We start from the raw sequence: 25,841 nt of genomic DNA on the forward strand, positions 1-25,841 counted from the left end.
ACGATTACTGTAGGGATGATAGATGACTACTACGAGAGGTTGAACTACTATTTTATTGCTAGAAAAAAGGAGATGGTCGCTCATACTCGCTGTTTCGTTCGCTTACATTCGCTGGCTAAGACTCCCTTGTCTTCATGCAGGCACTTGCTACAAACACACACACACACACACGCTCATGCACATCCTTTTTGACCTAAGGCTACGTGCCACACAAGGACTACACGTGGCCACTAGCCCATCATCGCCTGCTGACCTTAAGACTAAATAGAAAATTGTCGGCAGCTCTGTTCCCTTAAATTATCTACAATGTTACACTTGTCCTAACTTATACAACAACACTACATTACTTTTCATTGTTGTCGTCTATTTGTATAAAATGGACGTTGTTAACGATATACAAAGTAATGCTGTATCAGTAGAGAGAGAAAGAAAATTAATAATAAGTGGCATCCGTTTCGAGTGAACAATAGCGATGAGAATGATTACTCCGTCGCTCGGATCGTCCTCATACTTAATTGCGTTTAAAGCACGCTGGATATTATTTCAAAGGTTATTACGGGTCACAGTTAATAGCACTGAGCACGATAATTAGAGCCAAACACACAGGTGTGCGAAGGTATGAAGATTTCAATCAAAATCATCAGTTTCTTTCATCACTTTGCTGATCCAGCGAACGTAGTTCGATAGTCTGGCGTATATTCCGAACTTTCCACGTTTGCCACAACCTTCGCCGAAACTAGTGATACCAAAAATGGTCCACGGACGATTGGGTCTCCTGGGATCCTGACACAGAATCGGACCTCCGCTGTCACCCGCGCATGAATCCATTTTCCCGCGACGATATCCCGCGCAGAACATGTTATCGGTGATTCTGTAATCTACGTAGACGTTTCGACATGCTTCTGAAGAAACTATGGGTATCTGAAATGGAAAATGAACAAGAGACAATGATATAAGCTTTTGGTTAATTTTTTTTAGAGGACTTGTCCACTAGCGAATCAATAAAGATTACTATTTTCGCTAATAAGTACAAGTATTCTCAAGTTCCTGGCTTACATAGGAAAAACTTTCGTTCGAGGTAATAGTAGAAAATTCTAAAATAATAAAATTTCTATTTAAAGAACAATAATTTATTTCAAATAATTGTTCTTCAGTCAGACTGTCTTTAAGATATAACAAAGGTATATTTAAAGGAATGTCAGGAAAACGAAACTAGTACTTATAATACCAAAAGTGATTATATCTTAGTTTTATTAAATTGTAAAACTATGAAACAAGAAGGGTGAACGCTATTGAATTCGATGGTAACGTACCCGTGCCTCGTGAAGAACGTCAGTTCCGTAGTCATCGGTGACTCGCGATTTTCCCCAGCCAATAATGGTGCACAGTTGATTGGCGGGTAGAGGCTGGCTAGGCGCTGGAAGACAAGCGATTCCTCTGGACGGTGATGCTGTTAAAGTAACCGGAAGACGCAGCATAGCGACGTCATTGTCCACTGTGTCTGCGTCGTATTCGGGATGTATCGTGACCGAATCCACCTGAATAATAGGAATAAAAAATTTAATTAACAAAAATATAAAAGATTACACACGCGAATGTGTATATGCGCCAAATACCCTTAATTCCAGTTCAGTGCCCTCTTTCACAGTCAGATCGTGCTCCCCAATGCGGACATAAAGTCGCTTCCTGATACAATGTGCAGCTGTTAATACCCATCTTGGTGAAACCAAAGTACCTCCACAAAAAGCCTCCTGTAAAAATAATTTTATTTTAGCAATGAACTGAACCAATTAAGATACCATTTATAATTGGATTTACATTTATAAGTAAAAATTAAGGGGCAATTTAAAATTTTTAATTGATGAACTCACACGAAATCTGTTCAGCACGGCAACTTGCCAGGGCCAACTTCCTGGAGTCGATGGGCGACCACCGATGATCCTCGTAAAATAGGAGAGTCGAGATGTCTTTTGAGTGCTCGGAACTCCACATCTCCAAGTATGAGAATTCTTTTCAGGAATAAAACTATCGACTGTATTGGGATTCAACTCGAACTCGTCTAATACGATATCTGTAATTATGAAAAGCGATGAATATTCTCCTCGAAGAATTAAACAGGACATTCGGCTACTATATTCACCATCGCTATCCTCTTCTTGGCTTCCACGAATTTTTCGATGAATCCATCTTTGGCAGAAGCTACCCTCCACGTAACAGTAGGCACTCTCTCTTATCACGTCGCGACCGCAAATTCCAGGTTTCTTGCACCACCTTTTGATCATTAAATGAAAAAATAGAAGATATGGATATTTATACCTCAACAAGATTTATGGATCTTTAATTGTTATACTCACCTGTGACGTTGAGTGGTACATAATCTTGTACAGGGCGACCATCTACTCCATTTACCATAATATCCTACGGTTTGGTCTTTACCTCTCTGCCTCCCTTGCCTAGGTTCTGCTTCCTTTCTAGGCACCTAACATCAAATATTTACAATTAATTTCTCTACAAAATCCTGCGATATGGAATTAGATAATTTATAGAGTCCATAATGTATTTTCTTCGATTAAAAGCATCATTAAAATTTTACCTGTACAACATGAAATTTATCCTTCTGTCGATGACCTCGTCGCTGATGTTGCTTGCATCTCCTCCACCTACTCTTCCTGTTATGCTGACAGGTTCGTTCTTCCTACACAGAATACAATGAATTCCATTATACTCTACGCCTAAGACCAACTTAAAAATACTAATTGCAATACAGAATATAATTTAAAAGCTCACTCTAAGTATTGTGGTGCTACATTTTTTCTTCACGCGACACCTTCGAACGCGATTTTGCGTACAGTGTCGATCACACACGCTCCATTCGCTCCAGTTCGTGAAGTACGATAATTTCGTGGATCCTGCACAAGCATTTTACATAACAAATTAGTATTCTAACAGTTTGCAACACTTTCCTACTAATTAATTACATGTAACTATATTAAATTTCGTATCGTTCGGTGGTATTCTCGTATGATTATAAACATTTGATACGAAATTGTTTCATTTGGAAAGGAAATATAGAACCTGACAAAGGAAGGGACCATTGGAAAATAAGGATATGCCCAAATACCTTTTTGTAGCCGGTGTATATCTGAAACTGAGCATCGACTTTTATAGACAAGATGCAGGCAAATGATAATGCATCAGTGCATATGCAGATGTTCTGCAATGAAAAAAATAAAAGAAACTCTGAGAAACACTCACTGTTCTTTGGTAACTGCACCACAGCAGAATCCTGACCGACCACGCGCTGCCAGCTAGTGCCATTGTTCCCGTCGCTCATGAATGTCTCGTTTCCGCTCTAAAATTAGCAGAGAGCAACGTGTAATTAATCATCGACACCTGAAAGGCAGAACGCGATCGTGACTCGTTATAAACGATTGGTCTTCTTCTTAATTAAGAGAATATATCGATACAGCAATTATTTACGACACGAAGTATCATTTTTATTTTCATTCGATTGGCTGTAACGTTGATAACGGTACGTAAATAACACATCGAGCGATACGTGCGAGGAAACGCAATCCTCAGTTGTGGTACACGTCTGTCACGTAGGCAGATCGTAGCAAATACGGTTTGAGATTAACGGCTACTAACTTAACTGACGGACACGCAGCGCGCGCGTTTGCGCTGAATTCGTCGCGTCGCGTGGATATTAATTGGACGGATTAAGTTACATTAAGTTTTACTATGACTCGTTGCGCTGATATCTTAACCTACGCCTACTGCGTTCTTTAACTTATCTTTGATACAATCGTGTTTTTCTATTGTTAAAGCACATATGTAGGATATTTGTTTCAATTTTATTATAAAGGATAGAATGATATGTACGATCAATATATGCCGCATGTGCTTGAAAGAACGTACCCCATAGATATATTAAACAAGTAAACCCCTGCAAATAAGCCAGATCTACTGATCTTAATGATAACGACGTTGTTTCGATGAAGCCACGGTCTTCGTGCTTCCTTGCCATATTTAGAAAAGTTTGCCTAATATCTACTGAGAAATTGCAGAATTTATAGAAGATACAAAAAAGAAATTTATTATCTTAACATCTATTCTAGTTAATACCAAATTTTCTTTGGATGTAAAGGTACGGATAATACCATATTTTCTATACGTTTTATCAAAAAATTCTACTTGCAACATTTATATTTCGTAATTATAATTATGTATTAAAAGATTGCAAAGAAGAATAATAGTCGGAGATATTGGTCGTTAGTCGATCACTTTGAGAACTCGCAAATATTGAAGAAAACTAATTGTCATTGATCCGTAATATGTTCTTGTTCCATGAAGTATACGCTTAACGAGAGATGCCATAGGTCAACGAAGAATCTTGGAAAGCCGTGACGAAGTACGAACAACGAAAGCAATAAAAGCTCGATCGAGATCCTACGTACGCGGGTCGTTCTGAACGGCAAAAATCGCGGCAAAAAATGGGGAACAATTACCCGTTCTTAAGCAAAGAGTTAATAGACCAGTTGCTGACGTTGCTGTCGGCCGTCTCGGATATCGTTCAGCATTCCGCAAGGTTGTAACGATCAGCACGCGGCACTAAACTTAATTTGCCGGTTCGTAAATGGCACCGGAACGTAACCACCAGCGCGGCGTCGTTGCTCAATGTCATCATCGCGTCGCGCATCTAAGATCTGGTCATTCTAATAATTTCGTTGATACATCACTTGCTTTTTTATAAAAGAAGCTCGTAAATATAGTTTTGTTAACGATTCTTGATGAATATTTCCAAAATGGTAAATTTCCATTGAGGGAACATTTGAGGATATCGTTGCCAGAAATTTAATTTAAGTGTAATTTTGTTAATAACTCTCAGTGAATATTTCCAAAATAGACGAAAATTTACAAATATCCTCATCAGAAATTTAGCAAATAAAATTTTATTGATAATTTCCGACGATTACGAATAATCCTATGAACGTAGATGAAAATTGTCTGATATAATTTTATCCATAACCTTCGATGACTGTTTTAGAATTGATGTGTTGCTTACGTAAGCGAATAAAATAGCGAAATTACGATCGAATTTCCTTTCGACTTAAAGAAGGTTGCTGATAAACACTCGATGAATGAAAATGGAACTGGCACACGCAGATCACACCCTTCATCGATCCAGCCCACGTCTCCTATTATCCTAGACAATGGTCGGGACAAACTAGCAACGAAGTTACCTCATCGAGGTCGACCGTCTTGGGAAATAGAATATTGGATGGGCGATCATGAGCGATATTCTACTGTCTACAGGGTGGTTCATCGAACGTAGGTCTGATTATCCCTTTTTCAGTTTAGAGGCAAAAACAACGTCGGTATAACAAGACAATAGACGAATGATGTCATGGGGCGTACGAAGCGCGAAGGTGATCTTCTTTTTATCAACTAGTTTCTCAGAAGCTTTGGTTGCCATTACTGGTTACGATATATCTCTGGCGACTTAATTGTTTCAAGTTTTACACACCGACCTAGATTCTTAACATAATTGACAAATTATACAATATTCTTTCACGTCAGAGGTGATATACTCGTTCCGAGAAAATTATGTATACCCAAGTATGTTTGTTGAAGAAATATGTACTTTGGAAACTTACACACGTATCTTCATATGTTTCTTCATATATCTTCGTATGTTTATTTTTAAAGCTAATTTTATCTGCCAAACTTTATCTTATCTTATCTTCTGTATTTATATTTTATATTAATTATTAAATATCATTTTCTATATTCTATTTTATTTATTTGTCACTGCGCAAATGTTGCACCTCAGTGTTCGAAACACGATGAATCAATTTTAATTTTGTTTCTTAGAAGCAAACGGAATTCTAATTATAGAAAGTTAGACAACAATGTAATATCTATATCATATTTCGAAATAAAATAAATTATTATATGTAGAAGATTAACACGAGAGAAAGCCAGACGGATTCACCGATTTCGACAAACTCGAGTCTCGCTGAGACGATACGAATCTCTGAATCGTTGAACTTTATGATGTTGTCCCAGCAACAGTTGCATTGGATTCATTTAAATCAGGTACATTAATTTCGTTGTTCTCCTCGAGTTTATGATCCGATTAATTCTGTCCGCGTAGAGAACCTCTTAAACGTATGCAACCCGAGAGTTCAGGGTTAACGATGTTCTCGCATTGCACAATTAATTTCTTCGCGACTGACTACAAAAGGGAAAACTGGTTCTCGCGCGCCGCAAGTAGATCACGAATATATGTTCTTCCTTATTTTCTTTAATCCAGTTTCTTGTAACTACATTGCGGGTCTTTATACGCATATGAAAAATTTCAATGATAAAATATGTACGAAATATACGACTGCACAAGATACAGTGTTCTGAACTTTAGAGACCCGAGGAGAACAGTAGAGTAAAATAGAAATTTCTCTATGGAATCTCATGAAATTAGAAGTTAATAAAAATAAATGGAATACATAAACAAATTGAAGGATTAACAAAAGTTTTCTTTGAAAATTCTGCGATACCAAGTTTCATTTCTTGTCAGGGAGTTCTCAAATGAAGAAAATAGGAAAATTACGTATATCCCAAAAAATTCCCAAGCCTCCATTCATCTTTCTTCCTCGGTTAACAGATTAAACCAACCTCTGTACGAGTTCTTCTTTTTTTATTTACGTTTATTAAAAAAGAGAAAGATGAATTTCTATAAACGTCTTACGAACTGCAAAATACTCAAAGATATTCAAAATATGAGAAAGGCCAGATTTGTCGTTTCTTTCGCGACACGATAGCCAATGAAAAAGCAGAAGATTGGAACAGAAGAGGAGTTCTCTCGTCTATACGAGGACAAGCAGAACGTACGAGGAATTTGTACGCGTCGCTGTCTGGACATGGCCAAACTAGGCTGAAGTTCGCGGTGCCCTGCATCTCCTCGATGGAATCGCAAAAACCGCGTGCCACTCGCGAGTGAGACGATTCCGCGGGATGGACACCCGACGAAAATCATCGTTGTTGACTATTTTCAGCATGAAATCGAACTTTGAAAAAATATGGAATTTTATCCTGGAAAATTCTACAGCGGTAATACGAGGCATCATCGGAGAGAAATTCGCTGTTGGTTGCAACGTAGCGAGAATTCCGTGAGACCGTGCCACAAATGATTCACTGGCATTACGTATGCAACTTTAATACCGTTTCGCATTCAAAGCATCCCTGAACGGCACCCTACCAAGATACATTCCACCGCTGTGCTCACCTGCGCTTACTCGTCTGCGCCTTATGCGCGTGTAACTGTACTTAAGTACGAATGCTGGCTTATTTTGTAGAAATGGTATCGAAAGTACCTACCAATATCCGCGATATACGCTAAAGATCCGCAAACCATTCAAGCCTGGAATTCTCGCTAACAACAGCAGAAAATATTCGTCACGGTATCCATTAAGAATCCACAAAATGTTCGAGTCTGGAATCCTCGCCATATATTCTAGGAAATATCCAGCTTTTTAGCTCATTATATGAACAACATAGAACTTCACTCTTCAAGGTATTAAGCACCAATATTCACAAATTACTCAACTTGAGAACTTTCTCCAGATTCCTCTGTAACTTTTTTAAACATTCCAGGAAATATGCATTACATCGACTCATCGTAAAAACGATAGAAAGCGTCGTTTTTGAACGTACTGGTATCAACATTCAGAAATTATATGTAAGTCCGAAATTCCCCGTAAATTTCTCCTTAAAATTCCTCTTGGAACATTGCAGAAGGTATACCGTGATTTATCCATCGTAAGCCGTTCATCATAGAAGCACCTTGTTCGGTAACAAAGACCTGTTATAAAACAGCCGCGTCACACAAATCATCATTTCTCTCCATTAAGAATCCAAAGGGAACAATTACCCCTAAAGTACTCCATGTTCACGATGAAGCAAAACGAAGAAAAGGAGGTTTTAAAAAAATGGATCGTGTATCCATTTCCACCGCGAGGATCGCGACGTGCCGCGGTATCTTGGCTGCGAAGAAGGTCCAGCAAAAAGGGGGTTGCGAAAAAAGGAGGATCGCGGCAAGGGAGAAGAACGATGGAAAGGACCGGCGCGACGTCCATGCCGAAGAAGATGGATAAGGTTCGGAAGCAATGACATTCGTTTCGCGGGCTGACGCCCCAACTATACCTTAGATGGTAGCGCGGTCGGTGTGTCCAATGTCCGAAAATGGCCGGTGATTTCTTCACCGTGGCTACCGTGGATTTAATACTCGCGGTCGGTCGCGGCGATGGAACGCTCGCTATGGCGAGATCCAGGCCTGATTTATGTGCTCGTGCGCGCGATCCGAAGGCCAAGGTCCTCGTCCACCTACTATGGTCAGGATGACGTCTGCTACAGGCGACGTCGCGTAAATCGTGCCGCTTGTATTCGCTCCATGAGAATTCCGCGAACACACGCCTGATTTTCATTGGGTTAAACTGTGTCCGCTTTAATTGTAGGCGGTGAGCTGGTTTACGGTGCGGCGATTTAAGTCGGTGTAATATGGGGAGTACACAGCGTGTCAAGGATACGCGATGACTGGATATAGAGCGACTGATAGTATTTTGAAAATGTGGAATTTTGATTTTCTCATAGTCTAAGTTACTGGTATTTAGGATTTTTATTTTACGCAATTTACACATACGGTTGCGTACGTTTTACACATAACGCGCCAGTTACACGTGTGTGAAATGGAAATGGTATAATTAGTTCGTTTTAAAAGTTAGATTAGAAATTGAATTTGTGGACCATAATTGTTACGCGAGTTGTGCCTTGACCGTAACGAACAGCCTTACATCTTCCCTAAATAGAGAGTATTTCTTCTAAATGATTAGAAAATAGAATATCTGAACGGTATATCGGAGTCTGGTTCTACTTAGTCAATTAACTTTAGACAAACCATCGTTCAAAGACCATTAAACTATTTCTCAGGCAATAATTTTGTCTCTTGCAAATGAGGCAGAGAAGAAGATCTTACAACAAGCCAGCCCCTTGAATCTGTTTGGGTTGGGTCCGATCTGACGTTTCAGTCACGGTACGCTTGTAGACCGCGTAAATGTCATTCGAGGCTTTTCAAACGAACCGTAACTGCAACGTGACTGGATCGCCGCTGTTCTGTGCGTTACGCGACATTTGTTTAGTGCACTCGAGCAATTTGTATTCCTATTTATATGCCTCGCTGTTTACCGAGAACAAGATCGTATATAGAAAGTTTATTCCTTTTGAAACAAAACTAGCAATCGATAGAAACGAACTCGATCGATTTCAATTGGAATAGTTTGGAAAGAAATTGAAGGATCGTCCTGGTTCCTTGCCATCGCGTAGATCGTTTTATGCTTGTCTTGTCTGTAACGATTCAACAGAATGGCTCTCATAATGCGACACTCGTCTCTTCCGCGAAGACTCAGCGCATTTTGCGAAAGAATGCGTTCGAATACCGTTCGCGGATTAACGATCGGTCTGTCCACTGCTGGCAGATTCTACTTCCCGAATGTAGCTTACGTGCAACCTTGTACATCAACATTTTTCAAATATCTTTCCTCTTCTGATTTTAGTGATTTCTTTGGCGCGAAAAATAACGTGAAGTGTGATATCTTCCATTTGTACAATTATTTAAAAATATGAAAAGTCTCGTGTTTTAAACTTTCTTCCGGTTACCGAGCTTTTCGATAATTGAGCAGTAGTATGTTGTTTAAACAATGAATCCGATGATGTAATATAACGAGCGTCATTCTATTTGATGATATTATATAAGAAACAAAATGAAATTTCATTTTGAAGATCGTAGAAGAATTTTGTTTTGAAGACTTGCGTAGTCTTAAATTTATGCAGCCACGAGATTTTAAGTCTGAATAAATTTTAGCGAAAAACCTAAAGAAAATTGGTGTTCAAATTTATGGGACAAGAATGGAACAACTCTAAGTATATTTCGCGAGACGATAGTCGTTGAAGGGAAAACTACGGAACGTAGTTTTAAATATTTCACACGTTTTACCGTTGTTCAACGGCAATTTCTTAACCGAATTATTATAAAGTTGCGAAGTTTATTATCTAGTAATATGAAACGCAAACCTGCGGAGGACAATTTCAAACTGCACCCACTGGGACTGTCCTAGAGTTTCACTAGCCTTAAGTGACCAGCCATTTAAATTTGCATCTCTTTAGTTGTACAAAAGTCGAACCGTGCCTCTGACTATACCCACGTGGCTGTTTGCTATGAGCAAACCGCGAAAGCGAAAGTGCAAGAGAATCGACCTATTCACAGAGGGTCCTGTAAAAGACTTTCCAAATCGCTGCATAATCAAATTCTTTACCCTTTTTTATCTCCATACTGTTTCCTCGAACAAGTAGCATATCTATGTCCTTACATCTGAAGCTTTGGAATAAATTAAATTAACATTTTTAGTTTCTACTAGATTTTACGAAGCATTCAACGCTATTAAAAACTAAATACCGAGCAAAAATATAAATAACTAAAAATCAAAGTATTTCTAACAGATAGGGGCAACACCCCATTGAAACTCGATAATGAAAAAACAACCGAATACAATCATTTGCGATTCCTTGTTTTATAACTAGACTGCAGATTTGTACAGAAATTTATAATTTTACAAGTACAAGTAAAAAAATTGAATTTAAGCAGAAATTTATTATACCAATTAGATATTGCATGGAGGACACTGTTTTGAATATTTTGCATATTAAGTTTAGTCTATAGAATTTTGCACTTTTAAATTTCGAACAAACGCATAAAAATCCGCGGTTGCCCATACCCTAACAAATCTTCAGTTGTACGAGTTTAAATCTCATCTGAAAAGAATAGGAATAAAAAGGCAGAAACACAGAGACCACACAGATCACTTAACAGAACCAGTCCTCCTCCTCGGTGGTTACTTTTAAAGGACGATTTAAGCTTTGTCCAGCGGCATGCGTCTCTTCCAAGGCGATTTGCACTGAAAAACGATAACCCTGAGCTATTGCTTGGGCGTTGCTTGTTTCTCGTAGTCCCGACACGGAACGTTTAAACGTGTCACGTGTCGGAAGAACGTCGCTGAACTCGACTCCCACGGAATTTATTGCCAGTGCAACGGTAGCGCGGCTGCCTTGTTTATCGCGTCTCTTGTATCTTCCATATGCATCGCTCTTTTTCCTGTTTCTCTCTTCCTCTCTCGCGTAATATCTTAATGCCATGATGAGATCATCGCGTGATTTACTCTCTCGCTTGTGCAATGAGGAGCAGCACGCCGCTGTCCGCCCACTTCTGCTGAATCTAACGAAACGATTCCGCGCTTCATACCTTCTCGTCTGGGATGACTGTGGTCAAAACTTGCAAAATTCGACAATCTGCGAGTAAAGTTCAATTGCGGAAAAATCAATTTCGGAAAATTCTATTGAGAAATAATAAAGGTTGCTTGAAAATATAGTCAAAATATTATATATATGAAAGAAAAGAGATTTGTACATATATATTGTATTATATATTATTGTATTATATATATTATTATTATTGTATTATATACGTATGTATATAACACTATGATATTATATATATATATATATGTTAATACAATGTAATAGTATCGTGTATGCAATTGGTTTTCTTAGAAAGTTTTTCTTCCTCAAACTCTTGACTTCTGATTCATAATTCCGACGTCGATTAACTTTTGCAGTAATTAATCTATGCATAGATTCTTTACAACCACTCAATCTTGCACACATATATTATCTCTTGCTCTATTTCTTAGCCTGCTTCAGTGTAATGGATTTATCGCACAAGTCACATAAAGGTTTCTTTCAAATCTCCCTAATATCCTAAATCAAGTATAATGGTAACAAATTTTCCAATGAAACGTTTCCCCACCTAGCTTTAAATTTTATTTAAGCACCAAACTTTTGTAGTAAAAAGTACTACTGAATGGAATCTAATATTCTCAGATTTAATTAATTAGTACACGTAGATGCTATAATCAATACAATAATGTGGAAATACCTTTCGCAGCCATTGGATACCATGTAAAAGTGGACGATGGAGCTGAAACCTTTGAAAGGAATATTCGCTTGCGTTTTTGGGGAGCGAGGTTCGACGAGAGATTACTTGGTCTCGTCGAAGGGAAACGAAGTAAAAATAGTCGTTCCGGACAGCTTTAGTCTCGTGCATTTGTTTTCTCGACGCCGTCTGTTACTCGAAGCTCGATTACATTGGATAACGCGAACAGACGACTTTCTCTGGAAATGGATCTCCAGAGGAGGCAGCTTTCCTTGAACTTTACAGTTGCAACTTTGTTTGAAGTTTGTAGAACAGAAATTAGAAACAGAATTCCTTCGTTGTATCCTTTCGTGAACAAACGTTCATTAAAATCTCCACATAATTTTTCCCAAAATTTAGTTTCCTATAAACGAGTACATACTATTCTGACATAATTGTGATTCTTCATTTGACACCACAATATTAATAATCTGTCGTGATACTAATCTGTTTTCCATAAAACCGCTCAATTATCGTTCCACGCCTACCTAACACACGTCGTTAAATTCTCATAACGTGAAACAGGAAAATTTCTCTCCTTGATTGTCAAGAATCACTCAAAACTGAATCTCTCGACTGCATACACATCGTGTATTCCACTCTCAACGAAGATCATGACACGAAAGGAGCAAAAAACAAGCACGAATCAAGCGTTTGCGACAAGTGCACGTCCGTCGAGTGTCATCCACCGTCCAATCAGAGCCATCATGGAATCACGTTCCACGGCAAATGAGATGATAATTGATTCGTCGAGCGCGACGCGTGTTCTTCCTCCGCTGGTTTCGCTCAATTTCGCGGCAGTTTCGTTCGGAAACGCGGTGTTCTCCAGCGACTTTACACAAGTAAAGGTCGCTATTTCTGGCTGGCTATTAACGAGCCTTAATTCGCGGGATTAGTTCGAGTCGTGCGGCTCGAACCGTGAAACCATAAAGCCTAGCTGTTACGATGGAGCCGGTCCGTGGATGCGGCAGTCACCTGCCCCGGTTTTTCAACGACGACCGTTAAACGTTCCTCTTCTTCTTGCATGCGCTTAACGTCCGGTGGCTGACTTTTACAGTCACGGTTATTTCCGGATCGTTGCCACGACGCGCTGTACTCGTCGTTTTCAAGCGTCGTTCTTTATTAGGACATGTTCATCATCGAGCCGCGAATTGTACAAGGTCGGTTGATAAAGAGAATCGAAGGGGTTGATCGAAACGTTTTCTTCGATCAACACTGGAGTTAGGGGTAGTTTGAGTTTGAAAGAATCTCTTGTCTAATTAGACTGTGCGTGATATTAATATGGGTCGAATGTCTATGAGCATAATCGGAAATGATAGGAAAAGGAAAACAAGAGTAAGAAGAATTTAAATTCTAGTGAAAAGACTGTGAGGCAATCTTTATTTTTAGATTAATATTGCATGACCGCCGAACCTAAAATAATCGCGAAATAGTTAGTATCTATTATCACTTGACGTTTTATTGCTGACTGAACCCTGACCTCGGCATAATTTCCGATTTCAAACGATCTAATAGTCAAATTGATACACAGTTTTTATGCTCATATATAATATACAATCAACCGCCGCGAGTAAAATAATAAATAAACAGGAAACACGTGGGAGAAAAATAGCACCGTTTATCCGTAATACATATATCACTCGTTTGCATACACAAGACTTTAAAAGAAATCGTCGTAAATTAAACTGTATAGTCTTTTAACAACCACAAGACCCAAATTCGTCTGTTGTAAATTCATCTAAAAAATTTAATAAAACGAAGCGTCCACTAAAAAGAGTAAACAGAATAAAAAGAATTTTCTTGACACCTCGTCGCAATGTGCCATGAGTTTGCCAACAAATCGTTCCATATCTCATAAAACAGTGGCACTCATGTAACATTTATGGTCACAGGGTCATTCGAGATTCATTCCATGGAGTTCTCGTAGACTTCTGTATGTTCTTCGTTCATTCAGCGGTCGTCTGTCCACTTCACATCCGTAAATTTCAATGGTAGCCCGCGTTCTCGTTAAATCCCGCTCTTTGCTCGCATTTTCCACGCTCGTCTGTCCCTTGAATTTACAGTGCGTCGTGTCCCGTGGAAATGCTCGGTAAAAGTGGCGGCGTGTTACGACTGGCCGTATTCCAGCTACGACTTCGCCGATTCGATCGCCGCTTCCTCGTACGACGCAGGAATTTACGACGTGATTGTTGAGAGTCGATTAATGGCACGTCGAAATGGTCGATGGTCAATTTGAGATTAATCCGCCATTACATTCAATTAGATTTGTATTAGGTCTCGAATGTTCCAAGTAAACTTCTATCTTGCAATTTTTCTTCCTCCGGCACTTTAGTAGAAGATAATTTACGTATCTCCGTTACCATCTAAGAGCCTGCACATTACGATTATGCCTTTCGATTCTAGTCTATGTAATTTTATGAACGAATCTATTTTCTGAGAATTTTTACACTGATCATGAAGATGATCAAATGATCAACGAGTGAGCAGATCTAAAATTTTCTCTATTTTACTAGCAGAATACATAATTAATGTATAATCTTTCGAAAATCAAATTAACTCCGATGATCGAGTCATTTTCAATTTGTCCTCCGTGGATATATAGAAATAGCAACTCGATATAAATCCTTAGAAGAAAATTTCCTAGGGCGAGTAATAGTCATAAATATAAATTGAATTCGCTCCCGTTTTAAATTAAATTAACACATATAACATTCACATATATAGAAAGATAAGAAGCAAAAGTTTAATTGGTTGTCAGTCGGCTCAGTAGTTAGAAAGCGGTCGCCGAAAATCTCGGCCAGGTATGTACTTATTTAAGTTATACTGAAATTCTCGCCAGTAATCGCCATTTCTACCAATCCGTTCGAACTCTAAACGAAACGCGGCCATAGTTTTTAATCAGGAACCCGTAAAACGAGTGATAGTAGGAGTAGATAAAAGGGAGCAACATTAGCGGCTAATGAGATCGATAATTCAACGGTGATCGTGGATTCGAGAAAAGACGGTCTCGTGGCTCGGCCCACGAGCATAAACCGCTCCGTTTGGTAAACACGGTCCATGCTGATCGTTTCGCGGGAATCGTTAAATCGGTCGTGCAGAAAACGAGTTGTATTTAATACACAATATTAATGAGGGCAGTTCTTTGTGCACGGGCAAGTTATACCGGAATAACTCGTTCCGATAGGTTCCCACTTCTCGCTGGACGATTGCTAAAGCTCGGGTAAAGGTACAATGTCACGCGTGCTGCACGCCAATTAATATCGTCTGTCGCTGTTCTTTCTCGATAAATCGTCGGATCTTAACACGTCTCTGTAATTACATTTTTCTACCTTTCAGTGTTCGCGGATACTTTCAATGAGAATAATGTCCGTTAAAAATCAACTTCTTCGTTTGCTTTACGCGCGAGTCATTTAGAAGATAAACTAATTGGTTGCATTTTCTGGAAATTTCAGAATCTTTGTATTAGAATGTAACTTCAAACGATCAATTTCGATGAAATGGATCAGTCCGGCTTCTGTGTGACTCGAACCTTAGACGATGTCTCATTACCTCTTTTCGATATGGTATTCGATAAAATAGATACTTTGATGTGATGATTTCCAGCTGTACCTTGTTTTCCTTCGGAGTATGAAATAAAATTCATTTTTAAATCAAAACAATCGGCGACAAAATACTTGGAAGAATACTGGAAGGAATTCCTGGTCACAGAAAGAAGTTTCAACAGCATCAAATGCACTATAAAATTGCAAATTCACCAAGAGATGATGTGAAACGTTTACACATAAAGAGGGAAACATTTTTGTCCCCTGTATATGGGACAAATAGAAGTAATTTCCCCAGAGTTCTAATTATTTTAATGCCAGGAAATTGATTTTAACTTTTCTAAATACCTCTGGAAGCCGATAAATCCACCTTTCCATGTCGTACTCGAGCGGTACACTTGGAACCGTTAACAGACCGACAGCGACGTCGAGGAATCCGTTTCTCGCGGAATGCTAATCACCAGGCGGGCGATCTTCGCCGTTTCACCAGACAATGGAACGGCGATCGTACGGAATACGAAAAGAAACGAGTCAAAGGAAAGCATCGATCGTAAGAGGGTGAGAAGAAAGATCGGCTAGGATTCACCAGCCTCGAACGGGATCGTGGTCGTGGAAGAGCAAAAGAGGAACCGAAGAAAGACTATATGTATCTCTGCTCGTTTGCTCGTCCTCACGATCGTCCTCGCTCCGTCTACTCTCTTTCGCTTTTTCTTTCTTCCCCGTTGCGACAACTTTTTACGAGACGCGAGGCTAACATACTTCCTGCACCGGGACGGACTGAAATTCCACGCGATAGTCGTCACGATATGTAGTAAGAAGCTAATCGAGCTGGCTCTGCTGATCCCGCGGGAGGAGAAGCCTCCGCGGGGTGTCCAGGGAACGTCTTCTCCGAATCCACTTGAGAGACGATGAAAATCACGCGATACGTTTCATACATCCCTATGGGAAGTGAAAATTCGAACGACAATGATTAACAAGAATTTTAGACGCCTAACTATCACCTACTCCAATGGACTAGTGATAATTTCTTGATCTTCGAAGTTAATCTTCATGGTCAAGACAAAATTTTAAAAGATATACAGAAATTGTAAGGAAACCTAACAAATTGAAACGTATGTCGAGAATACGAATAAGAATATTGGTATAAAATGTGGAACTCTGTTCGCATAATAGAAATTCAGCACTTCTCTTCGCTGTTCAATGATTTTTCATGAAACGAATTGAGCACAATTTTCCAACTAAAATTTCGTTCTAATAAACGGAGAAAGAAGAATGATTGATAAATTGGAAAAAAATACAACCGAGAATTTCTTTTTACAAGACATCTATTGTAGTTCCCACAGATAAGAAGCGTGAAATACAGAACTTTCTGGTAATTTGTTATTACAGGAATTATCATTTAGCTACGATCATTAGTATCGTCAGCTGTTAAAGATACGTTTACAATGATCCTCTGAGATATCTTATGGGACTACACAAAGGAGCTCCTGCGGTTAACAATACCGTGAGAGTGCGAAGCAAAAGAAGGGTCGTACCGATTATTAATCTTCGAAAGGTGACGGATCTTCAGCATGTACCTTACGACCTATTCGCATGGCTACATTGTCCGCTCGTGACCCTGTGTTCTTCGTTGGATAGCGGTAAATTATTCCAACGATCTCGACACATTAATAGAATCACAAGGAAAGAAAGAGAGAGTGGAGGAGAGAACGGATCTCGCGACAGGAAGTTTCACCGCGGGGTGTCCAGCGCCCCCGAGGTCAGTCGTCATTTTTACGCGGCTCCAGAGTCACGGGTGATCGACACGTCGTCATTTCTTCGTCGTAGCCAAACTCACCGCAAACCGATTATTAATTGCATTATTAAATGCGCAATTGTTTGGAAGGGAAACGCGAAAAGGAAGATAGGCGATGGAAGGTGGCCTTCTTTTCACTCAATTGGTGCGAAAACGTCGTCGTGAAAAGTTGTCGCTGTTTCGTGATTTTATTCTGTCGCGGTATACCGTTATTAATGGTGGATTTTGAATCTTCTAATTTAGATATTTAGAAGCTTGAACCTTCTTAGAGAAACGCATAGAGAAAGGCTTTAAAAAATGTCGACTAAAGAACAATTTTTCTTCGAATGCAGTTAACAAACTTTTAATTTTGGAAAAGGTTAACGAAAGACCCATCGCGTAGCGGAGAAAATTCCAAGTCACTACACTCAAAGATCAAACTTCAATTTTTCATAAAAATGCTTGTTCTAAAAGAACTCATCCCTTCGATCGTCGCACCATAGGAGGAGGAGGGAAGGAAAAGCAATGGTCCAACATCTGTTCGCTATCTGCGGCCCGTCCAAGGATCAACCCATAAATTGGCGTGTTAGTTCAGATAAGGAGTCCAAGAGGAAACTCAAACAAATGCTTATCCTTTATCTGATACCCGTTCCTCGTCTCTTCGCCTAGCCATGATGCTGTTCGTACAAGATTACCGACAACCGAGCACTGGTATCGATGTTACCGCTCGCTGAATCGTCCGGCTGTGAATCTGGCGCGTTTGACAAGTCGGAGGAGCAATTCCATGGATTTACGATTCGACGGAGACGGGATGATGTTTGGTGCACGAAAACATCGTAATCGAGAACGAGGGGGCGAAAGGATGCACTAAATATAAACCGGGGACTGTGTACTTCGCGGGGAGACGTTATCGAGATCATCGGTGGCGAGCCAACAAAAAACTTCGGTTAAGTGTTCCGCTCGAGCACGAAGCTTGCTCTTTGATGTTGTTCAGACTGTGGGTGGTAACTCGAGAACTATTGCTGTTTGTTTTCACCTAAATTAGATTTTAATATACCTTCTGCGACATTTTTATTTCACGGCGATGAATCAGGGTTCGTAGTTCTTTAATCTGTTACTCGCTTCTCATTCTCTTAAACGCGGCTACAAAAAGTATTTCTACTCGTACATTCTCTTATTTTTACAGAGAAGCATCTTTTTATCAGGTTCTATATTTCATTTTTGCAGCGAGTATCAAATTTTCGTAGTCATATATAATTACCACTAAGTTACACGATATTTAATGTACTTGGTCTTGTTATATTAGCGTGTAAATGCGTGTATAGTAGTTAGAATTGTATAGAAATATTTTTTATGGTTACTGTATATACCAGATTGTGAGAAGCATCAGTGGAGTGGCAGGGAAAGGTTCTTAGCTTTCAAGTATCCCACTTGAGAATTTAATATTCCTGGTATCATGAGTTATTATTACGAGAGTACTATCACGAATTTTTACCTAAGTTACATTTTATCAACTCTTTAAACCATTTTCATTTCACGACGAAGAATATTATAATTTTATGGTTCATATATTTTTAATAGACACTGATTCTCCAGAATCTCTGAAAATTTTGGAAACAAGTAATATAAAGATCGAAGTTATTTGGATTAATGATAGATCATAAAAGTATAGATAACGCGTTTAATCATGGAAATAACCGTTTGTTGAAGCTATAATAGGTTCGTGAAGGTTTTAAGCACCTTTCGATATCTCGAAGCAATAATTCGATTGAATATTCCATCGGATCCTTTATTTTAGCGTTCGAAGGGGAATGCAGGCGCGGAAACGACAAGCCTTGAAACGCAGGATCAACAGGAGAATTCGAAGACGGCTACGAAATGAAATTATAGTAATTACCAGGGTATCTTAAGCGAAAGCATCGTTTCCTTCGCCTAGGCTCCGGACGATTGCGTCGCTATTACCGGGTTTAGACTGACACAATGCCTCACCGTAGGCCCCCGAGGCTTCACGCGAGCCTGAAACTACCTACTAAACGCCATTCTACCAATTTCTTTGCCGGCACAATAAATCGGCACAGATCGTTCGGCACTCGCGGAAGAACACCGTTTCTCTTCGATGTAGGTAACTGATTGTTGCTTCCATGAAACCGACTTCTAAATGCCCGGTGCCTTCTGTTCGCGTCCCCATCCAGGAATTCTATTTGCGGCACGTTGTACACGGCGAACGTGCCATCGACTTTCGTCTTGAAATAGGAGAGTAAAATATCTCACGATTAATGGAATGGTGAAAAATTCCAGGTATATTTATTTTGTATCTTCGATCATCTGTAAATGAGACAGCTAGTTTGATACTATACCATATGGTTTTGAATGGATCATCTTAAAGAAACGCAAACATGCCAAGGGTTAATCTCTTGTTCTATAAATGAAGATTGGAAGTACTCGATTTACGTTCACTTCGTAGAATATCAAATTAACGATTATCTATGGTCTATAAATTACCTCGATACGATTAATAACGATGATCCTGATGATCATGATGAATACGAATGAACTATTGTGATTTCCAAATGATATAGTATGTCCATGGTACAACCTCGATGACCTTTCGCGAACTTCAAATGACCTTAATTTCCAATGAAACGAATTTGATGGCTCGTCTCTAAACTTTAAATGATCTTGAATTTCAATGGCACGACTTCCATGACTTCTCGTGACCTTAAGCGTCAATGACAAGACCTTCACGATCCTTCTGTGACATTCACGTGGTCTTAATCATCAATAAAATAACCTCAGTAACCCTGCATATTTTTCAAATGGTTTTAAATACATTTGCTGTATTTAGTATGATGTGCGAAATTTCTTAGAAAATCTCTACAAAACGAGTTGAATGTTTTCTTGCAGAGATTTCCTTCTCATTTGTAATTATAATCACCGCATCTACGTCCATTAGACATCCACTTATCGCAGACTCAGTTCTGATGACGCGACGAATTGAATTATATATCATGTGCGCAAAAAAGCAAGTTCTGTGCGATACGGTGCTTGGATACATATTTTTACTTTTTCATCATACAAACATTTTATTTACGACTTCGTCGAATTCGAACTATCTATGTACTCGAACTGTCGTCACACTGCTCGATTGTTTTGATCCGCGTTAAAATATTTACGAGGCAATTGCCTCTGTACGAATAAGTACAGATAATCGTCAGACTTAAATTTTAATCAAATACGTAATACCCTGTATGGTACGATCGATCCTTTCATTAGCAAAGTTATCGACAATATTAACGCCGCTTTGAACGAGAAACGGGTTTGAATACTGAAAAGAATTGTCGATCTCGATGCATCAAACCGAGGCTTGATTTCGGTTAACGATGTCTTGAAACGCTGTCGACTTTCGTGTAAAAGGCATGTTACTCGCAAATACGCGGTTATCTCGGTTTTAATTAAGCAGATTAGTATGCGTCCCACTCTGATTATCTTGTTCTCGAGATTTGCGAGATGTTTTTTGTAATATTCGCTCGCTTTTTTCTCTATTTATTTATACGTCGAGAATGTTATGAATATTTTCCGTCAGGCGGTTGCTCAATTGCGCGTGCACCGCATAGAAACAATCTTTTGGATCGGATTTCCACGCAGAAAGTGAAACTAATGAAACGAGGGCCTGGCAAACGCCGCTGCTAATCGGAAGCTTCGCTCGCCACAATTGCTTTTTTTCCTAGCAATCGTGGTTTCGTGCTCTACACACGCCACGTGCCCGTTCAATGGCTTGAAGATACGCGAGTATTTAGAAAGTACCTTGCCGTAGATATTGCGGATAAGTAAGTACCGATTGTTCTTGCTCAATTGAACATTTTTTGGATGCCTGTCATACGGTCAAGCTATATCGAATCTATTTAGTTCTCGATACTTTGATGTAAGTCTAAATCTGATTGCAAATAAGAACTAGAGCGTGTCAGTTCACTAAGTGATTAGTCGTAAACTGCACTGAACTCAATATCAATCAAATACTCCGAATTCTTTCTCGTGTTATTGCTCTTTACCACAGAGAGCCCGCTAATCCTAAAGAATATTTACTGCGATTGTGTACTCCAAAATTAATAATAATATACGTAAAAAGTTAAAAAATACAAACTTATTACCACGTATCCTGTATACGATTTATAATGAGAATAATCTTATCTCAAAAGGAAATTGAATCTGACTACTTCAGTAATTAAAACCCTTCACCGCACTTAAACTAAGTATGAACCAAATACTCTGAATTCTTCTTCAAACTGTCTCTCATCAATTTACCCTGTCATTCTAACAGTATAAACGACTTCAACGCTCCATCACACTTAGTAAAACAAAATTTTCCCATCTCATTAGCAACAATGAAGGCAGTCACGCGAAACGGCCAATCAACGTCGGCAGAAAGTTTCTAAATACTCACCGAGACGTCGTCGAGGCAGACAGCGAAGCGTATCGTGGCGAGAAATAGCAGGAGGAACAGGAGGGACGCATTCGCCCCCAACAGTCGAGCGATCATGCCCTGTGAATCGAGGCCTGCCAGTGGGGGCAGCGAGCGCAGACAGTTCGACGACGTCGAGGACGTGCTCGACGACGAAGCGGGCCGGTGCTCCTGTCGCGGATGCATCGCTTCATGATCGCGACGTGCCCGCGTGCTCGTCCCTTCGTCGACGCAACTTTCGTTCTCTCGTTTCCTCTCCGTTTGTACGGTGCGTGTCTTCCTTCCTCTCTGTTTGTCTGCGTTTCCCTTCGAACTTCCACCACCGTCTTTCTTTCCTCCTTTCTCTCCTCCTTGCTGGAGAGGAGATTTACGCGCGCGCGCGCGTGATTCTACGTGCGCGAACTCGCGAGTCCGCGCGCGGCTCTATAAATACGGCCGCGACTCCACGCGAAGAATTTCAAACGAGCTCGCCGTAAAACACCATGAGTGGAAGAACCTGGGCCTCAAGGAGGAGCTAAAAGCCTTTTCCCTCGGCGACGCCGCTTCTGGATGGCCCCGTGGTACGGGGGCAGCTTCAAAGCGACCACTCGACGCTCGTTAGAAGTCTTCTGCTCTCGTTCGTACGCTCCTGAAACCATCGATCAGAGAGGAGCTTGTTATTAGCGTTTTTCCGGATACTCTCACCCGAGGTAGTTCGCGTTTGCTTGTTAATCTCGAGTAATATGCTGCAACGAGTTGATGGAAGGTTGAAGCTCGTTGTTGCTTAGAGACTGATGATCGCGCGAGGATGAAATTGGTATGGATTTTACGATGGAATTCGATATTTTCTCGAAAGAAGAAGTTGTTAGAGCGTAGATTCTATGCTGTCGGGTTTAAGAGGTCCAATTAAAGTGGAGGAAGTAGCTTCTTCTTATGGCTCGTTGGGTAATTGCTGATGTTCGCTCGCGTATTGCAAGCAATCAGTTTCTGCTGCTCTGCTAATTGTGCCAATGAACGACAAGCTCGTAAATTATTGGTAACAATTAGTCGATAAAACATCAATTCTCTATAAATCCTTTTCCTGTATCTTTTGCTCCTACTTGTGTGAACTTACAAGGAACGAAGTACGCGAATATTCGCGGAGTCACGAACGACTCGATTATTCATTCGGAATTACCTGTTCAGCGGATGTGAATGGAAAATTAATCGACTCTGCTCGTGAACTTTAACGGTAGAAACAATCAGCGAGTCATTGGATCGATGGTCTCGAGCGGAAGTAGTCGAGTGTGTAGGGTTACAGTAGGAAGATCTCGCGAGGAAGATATATACGTGTGGGATACAGGTGGTGAGGCACGTTTCCTAGCGAAAAGACACGAGGACATTAGGAACCTCCACGTAAACCAGCGGTGTATACATGTTACGATTGTTTATGTAACGCGAAAGTTGATACGATTCATAGTTAGCGTGTCTCTCCTGTTTCATTGAAAATCGAGGAATCGAGGTGTCTTAGTCACGAGAACCATTCGTTCATACTGTTATCGAATTTTATTACCCAACAGATTAAACGTAATCAAAACAAAAAACAAAAAATCAGGAGTGTGATAAAATTTCATAGTAGAAAAAGAATACATTATATATACCTTATCTGCTGTAGCCATACTTCGAAGAATCACGAGTTCGACCATCATTCAACGTTTTACTAAACCGAGAATAAAAGTTTATCGATTTTGCACCGATACTGTTCGTTACCATTAAGATTGGATTATTAAACGATAAGAAAAGACACCAAATAAATTGTCTTGTACTTTCTCGAGGAGGATTGCACCGCTTCGACGATCCTTCCTTTGACCAACCAACGCAACGTCTGCGAGTTCTCGGCGGGATTAGAGTCGACGCACGGCCATGGAACGGTACGTTCTCCAGCCGGTAAAATTGTTCAAGTTGAAGTACAGCAAGCCAGCGGCGTGCCAACGGCCGATATTTTTAGTCCTCCTTGCCTCCACCATCTGTCTTCGGGTTTTGGTTTCCTGGTCGTTTTAGACGCACTGTCGAGACTGCGCGGTTCTTTCCTGCTTTTCCGTGGCAACGGTGCAGACTGATCGGTGACTATCGCCGTAGACACTCGACGCTTCTCGACTGAACACCTTAACTCCTTTGGGCAAGGGTGGCTAGTTCTTCGACTGGTCGACGATCTTTCGAAAGAATCGTTCCACTGTTCTGTCTTCCAACATCGATTACTTTTTCCGAGAGACACTTCTTATCGCGCACTTAAGAGCTTCTGCTAATTGAGTTTCTTTGTTCGTACGGTGAAACGTCTTGTCAGGTGTTATTAACGAGCAGGAAGTACAAAGTCGATCGTGAACGAGGCTTGCGTCTGGCGTGCTGGAGCTTCTCGAGCACACGCACGTGGCTCCAAGCCGACTGACGAGATACACGCGCGAGGAAGTATCAACAGAGGCTGAGAGGAGTGGCTACCAAGCGAAGCGGAAGTGGAGGGTGATTCTGCGGGAGCTGCTGTGGTGGGGTGCACTCTGATAGGGGGTATTCTTGGTGGATTCTCCGTAAAGAAGATACGCTTGGGGACCACGATGGGGAGACGACGATCAGTCCTTCGAAAAGTATCGGACCGAAGATGGACATTGGACAGGGTTATGTTTGATTCTAATAAGGACAACGTTCGTCCGTATAATGAACGTGATGATGAAAGCGTGGAGCGTTTTCAATGGCGAAGAATCATCGTCGTTGATCCAGGTTGACGTTTTAGGAATGAGCGGAGAGAGCGATTTTCTCGCGAAAGGCCACGTCTGTAGAATGTATTTTAATACCGATCTTCTATAGAATAGTATTGGTCGAAGGATATGAATATGGGTCAATTGTTACGCACCTTTTATGAAATGGCAATAAAAGATACGCGACAAATGTAGAAGTGTAATGACGTTACGGCTAGAAATATCTAGGATGATTCAGTGATAATCATAATCTTAACTAAACAATCTAGCAAAAAGGTGTATATACCGTTTGATCGATAAAATGACGAGATTTTTTGTCGAATGATGATCGAAGGACATCCATCGATCGATACTTCACGAACATGCGAATGTTTCGTTTTTCACCGCGAAGCGACGAAGAAAGGGGTGTCAGGTTGTTTGGAGACATCAATTTGCAAATGTCGATCAACAAGGTAACTATTAACGCAACCGGGTAATTCGAAGACCCATTCTTCCGGCAGCGGGATGAGAGAAGACAGGCCAGGGTCGTTTGGAAGATTCGGTTTAATGACACACGTTGTTCCCTAGCGGAGTATGTTTGTGGTTTGACCACGCCCAAACCTCCGTGAAGATTACACAAAATTACCCGATTTTGGGGAAAAAAGCCGACCTCGAGCCGCTCTTGAGACGGTTGATTTTATAGCAAGAATAAGGACCATTTTTCCTCTCGAGAGTGGCCTTGATACCAAACACGAATCATGAGCATTCTTCATGTTCTTTGTTGTTTATTTTCGGAAACATCGACGCTCGTGTTGAAACATCGACTCGTAAAGATTTTAAGTTTTCAACATTTTACTGGTCGTTGGTATCGTTTAATTGAAACAGCACCATCCATGGTGGAAGAGTCTGTTGCTTTCGGAATTAATTCCCACGCGAACAACCGCGAGACGAGACAAGCTCGCGTCCTGATCGTAGACCCGTGTCCTTTTAAAGTTAAAGAGACGGTGAATGCCGCAGGAACCTAAGGGACATCGGTATATAAATCAACGTCTGTGTCGGTGCGAGCAAAAGAAAGAGAGAAAGAGGTAGACAACGAAGAGACGCGAGCCGCACACAGGAGAGTCGAGACTCTCTCGACTACTTATGCTAATGCCGGCAAATCAATTTATTTATATTTATTTATAGCATTCAAATGTTTCCTCGGGACCGAGCTGTATCTTGTTCCGTTCGCGGACCACCCGCAAAAGAGAATCAATTCTGTTACGGGCCACGGATAACCGTAGGTTTCCTCTATGAAGAC

The 25,841-nt window shown here is 40.3% G+C and overlaps 1 protein-coding gene across 4 annotated transcripts; it reads right to left on the reverse strand.

Annotated features, from left to right (window-relative positions):
- Positions 1-39: 39 nt before the first annotated feature.
- On the reverse strand, positions 40-24,274 carry LOC139986642 (chymotrypsinogen B). Of its 4 annotated transcripts, none has more exons than XM_072002121.1 (11): positions 23,474-24,274; positions 21,837-22,482; positions 3,256-3,352; positions 2,788-2,909; positions 2,594-2,695; positions 2,355-2,479; positions 2,141-2,271; positions 1,872-2,059; positions 1,617-1,751; positions 1,314-1,538; positions 40-921 (listed from the first exon to the last, which is right to left on the reverse strand). In XM_072002121.1, the coding sequence occupies exons 2-11, from the start codon at positions 22,038-22,040 to the stop codon at positions 628-630; spliced, it is 1,623 nt and encodes a 540-aa protein (XP_071858222.1). In that variant the 5' UTR covers positions 22,041-22,482; positions 23,474-24,274; the 3' UTR covers positions 40-627. The 4 variants fall into 4 exon arrangements, with proteins under 4 accessions (XP_071858222.1, XP_071858221.1, XP_071858223.1 ...); XM_072002120.1 differs by having other exon boundaries at positions 1,872-2,071; positions 23,474-24,273; XM_072002122.1 differs by lacking the exon at positions 23,474-24,274 and having other exon boundaries at positions 1,872-2,071; positions 3,256-3,393; positions 21,837-21,969.
- Between the last annotated feature and the right edge of the window lie 1,567 nt (positions 24,275-25,841).

Source organism: Bombus fervidus, chromosome 4 (assembly GCF_041682495.2).
Source record: "Bombus fervidus isolate BK054 chromosome 4, iyBomFerv1, whole genome shotgun sequence".
Taxonomy (NCBI): Eukaryota; Metazoa; Arthropoda; class Insecta; order Hymenoptera; family Apidae; genus Bombus; species Bombus fervidus.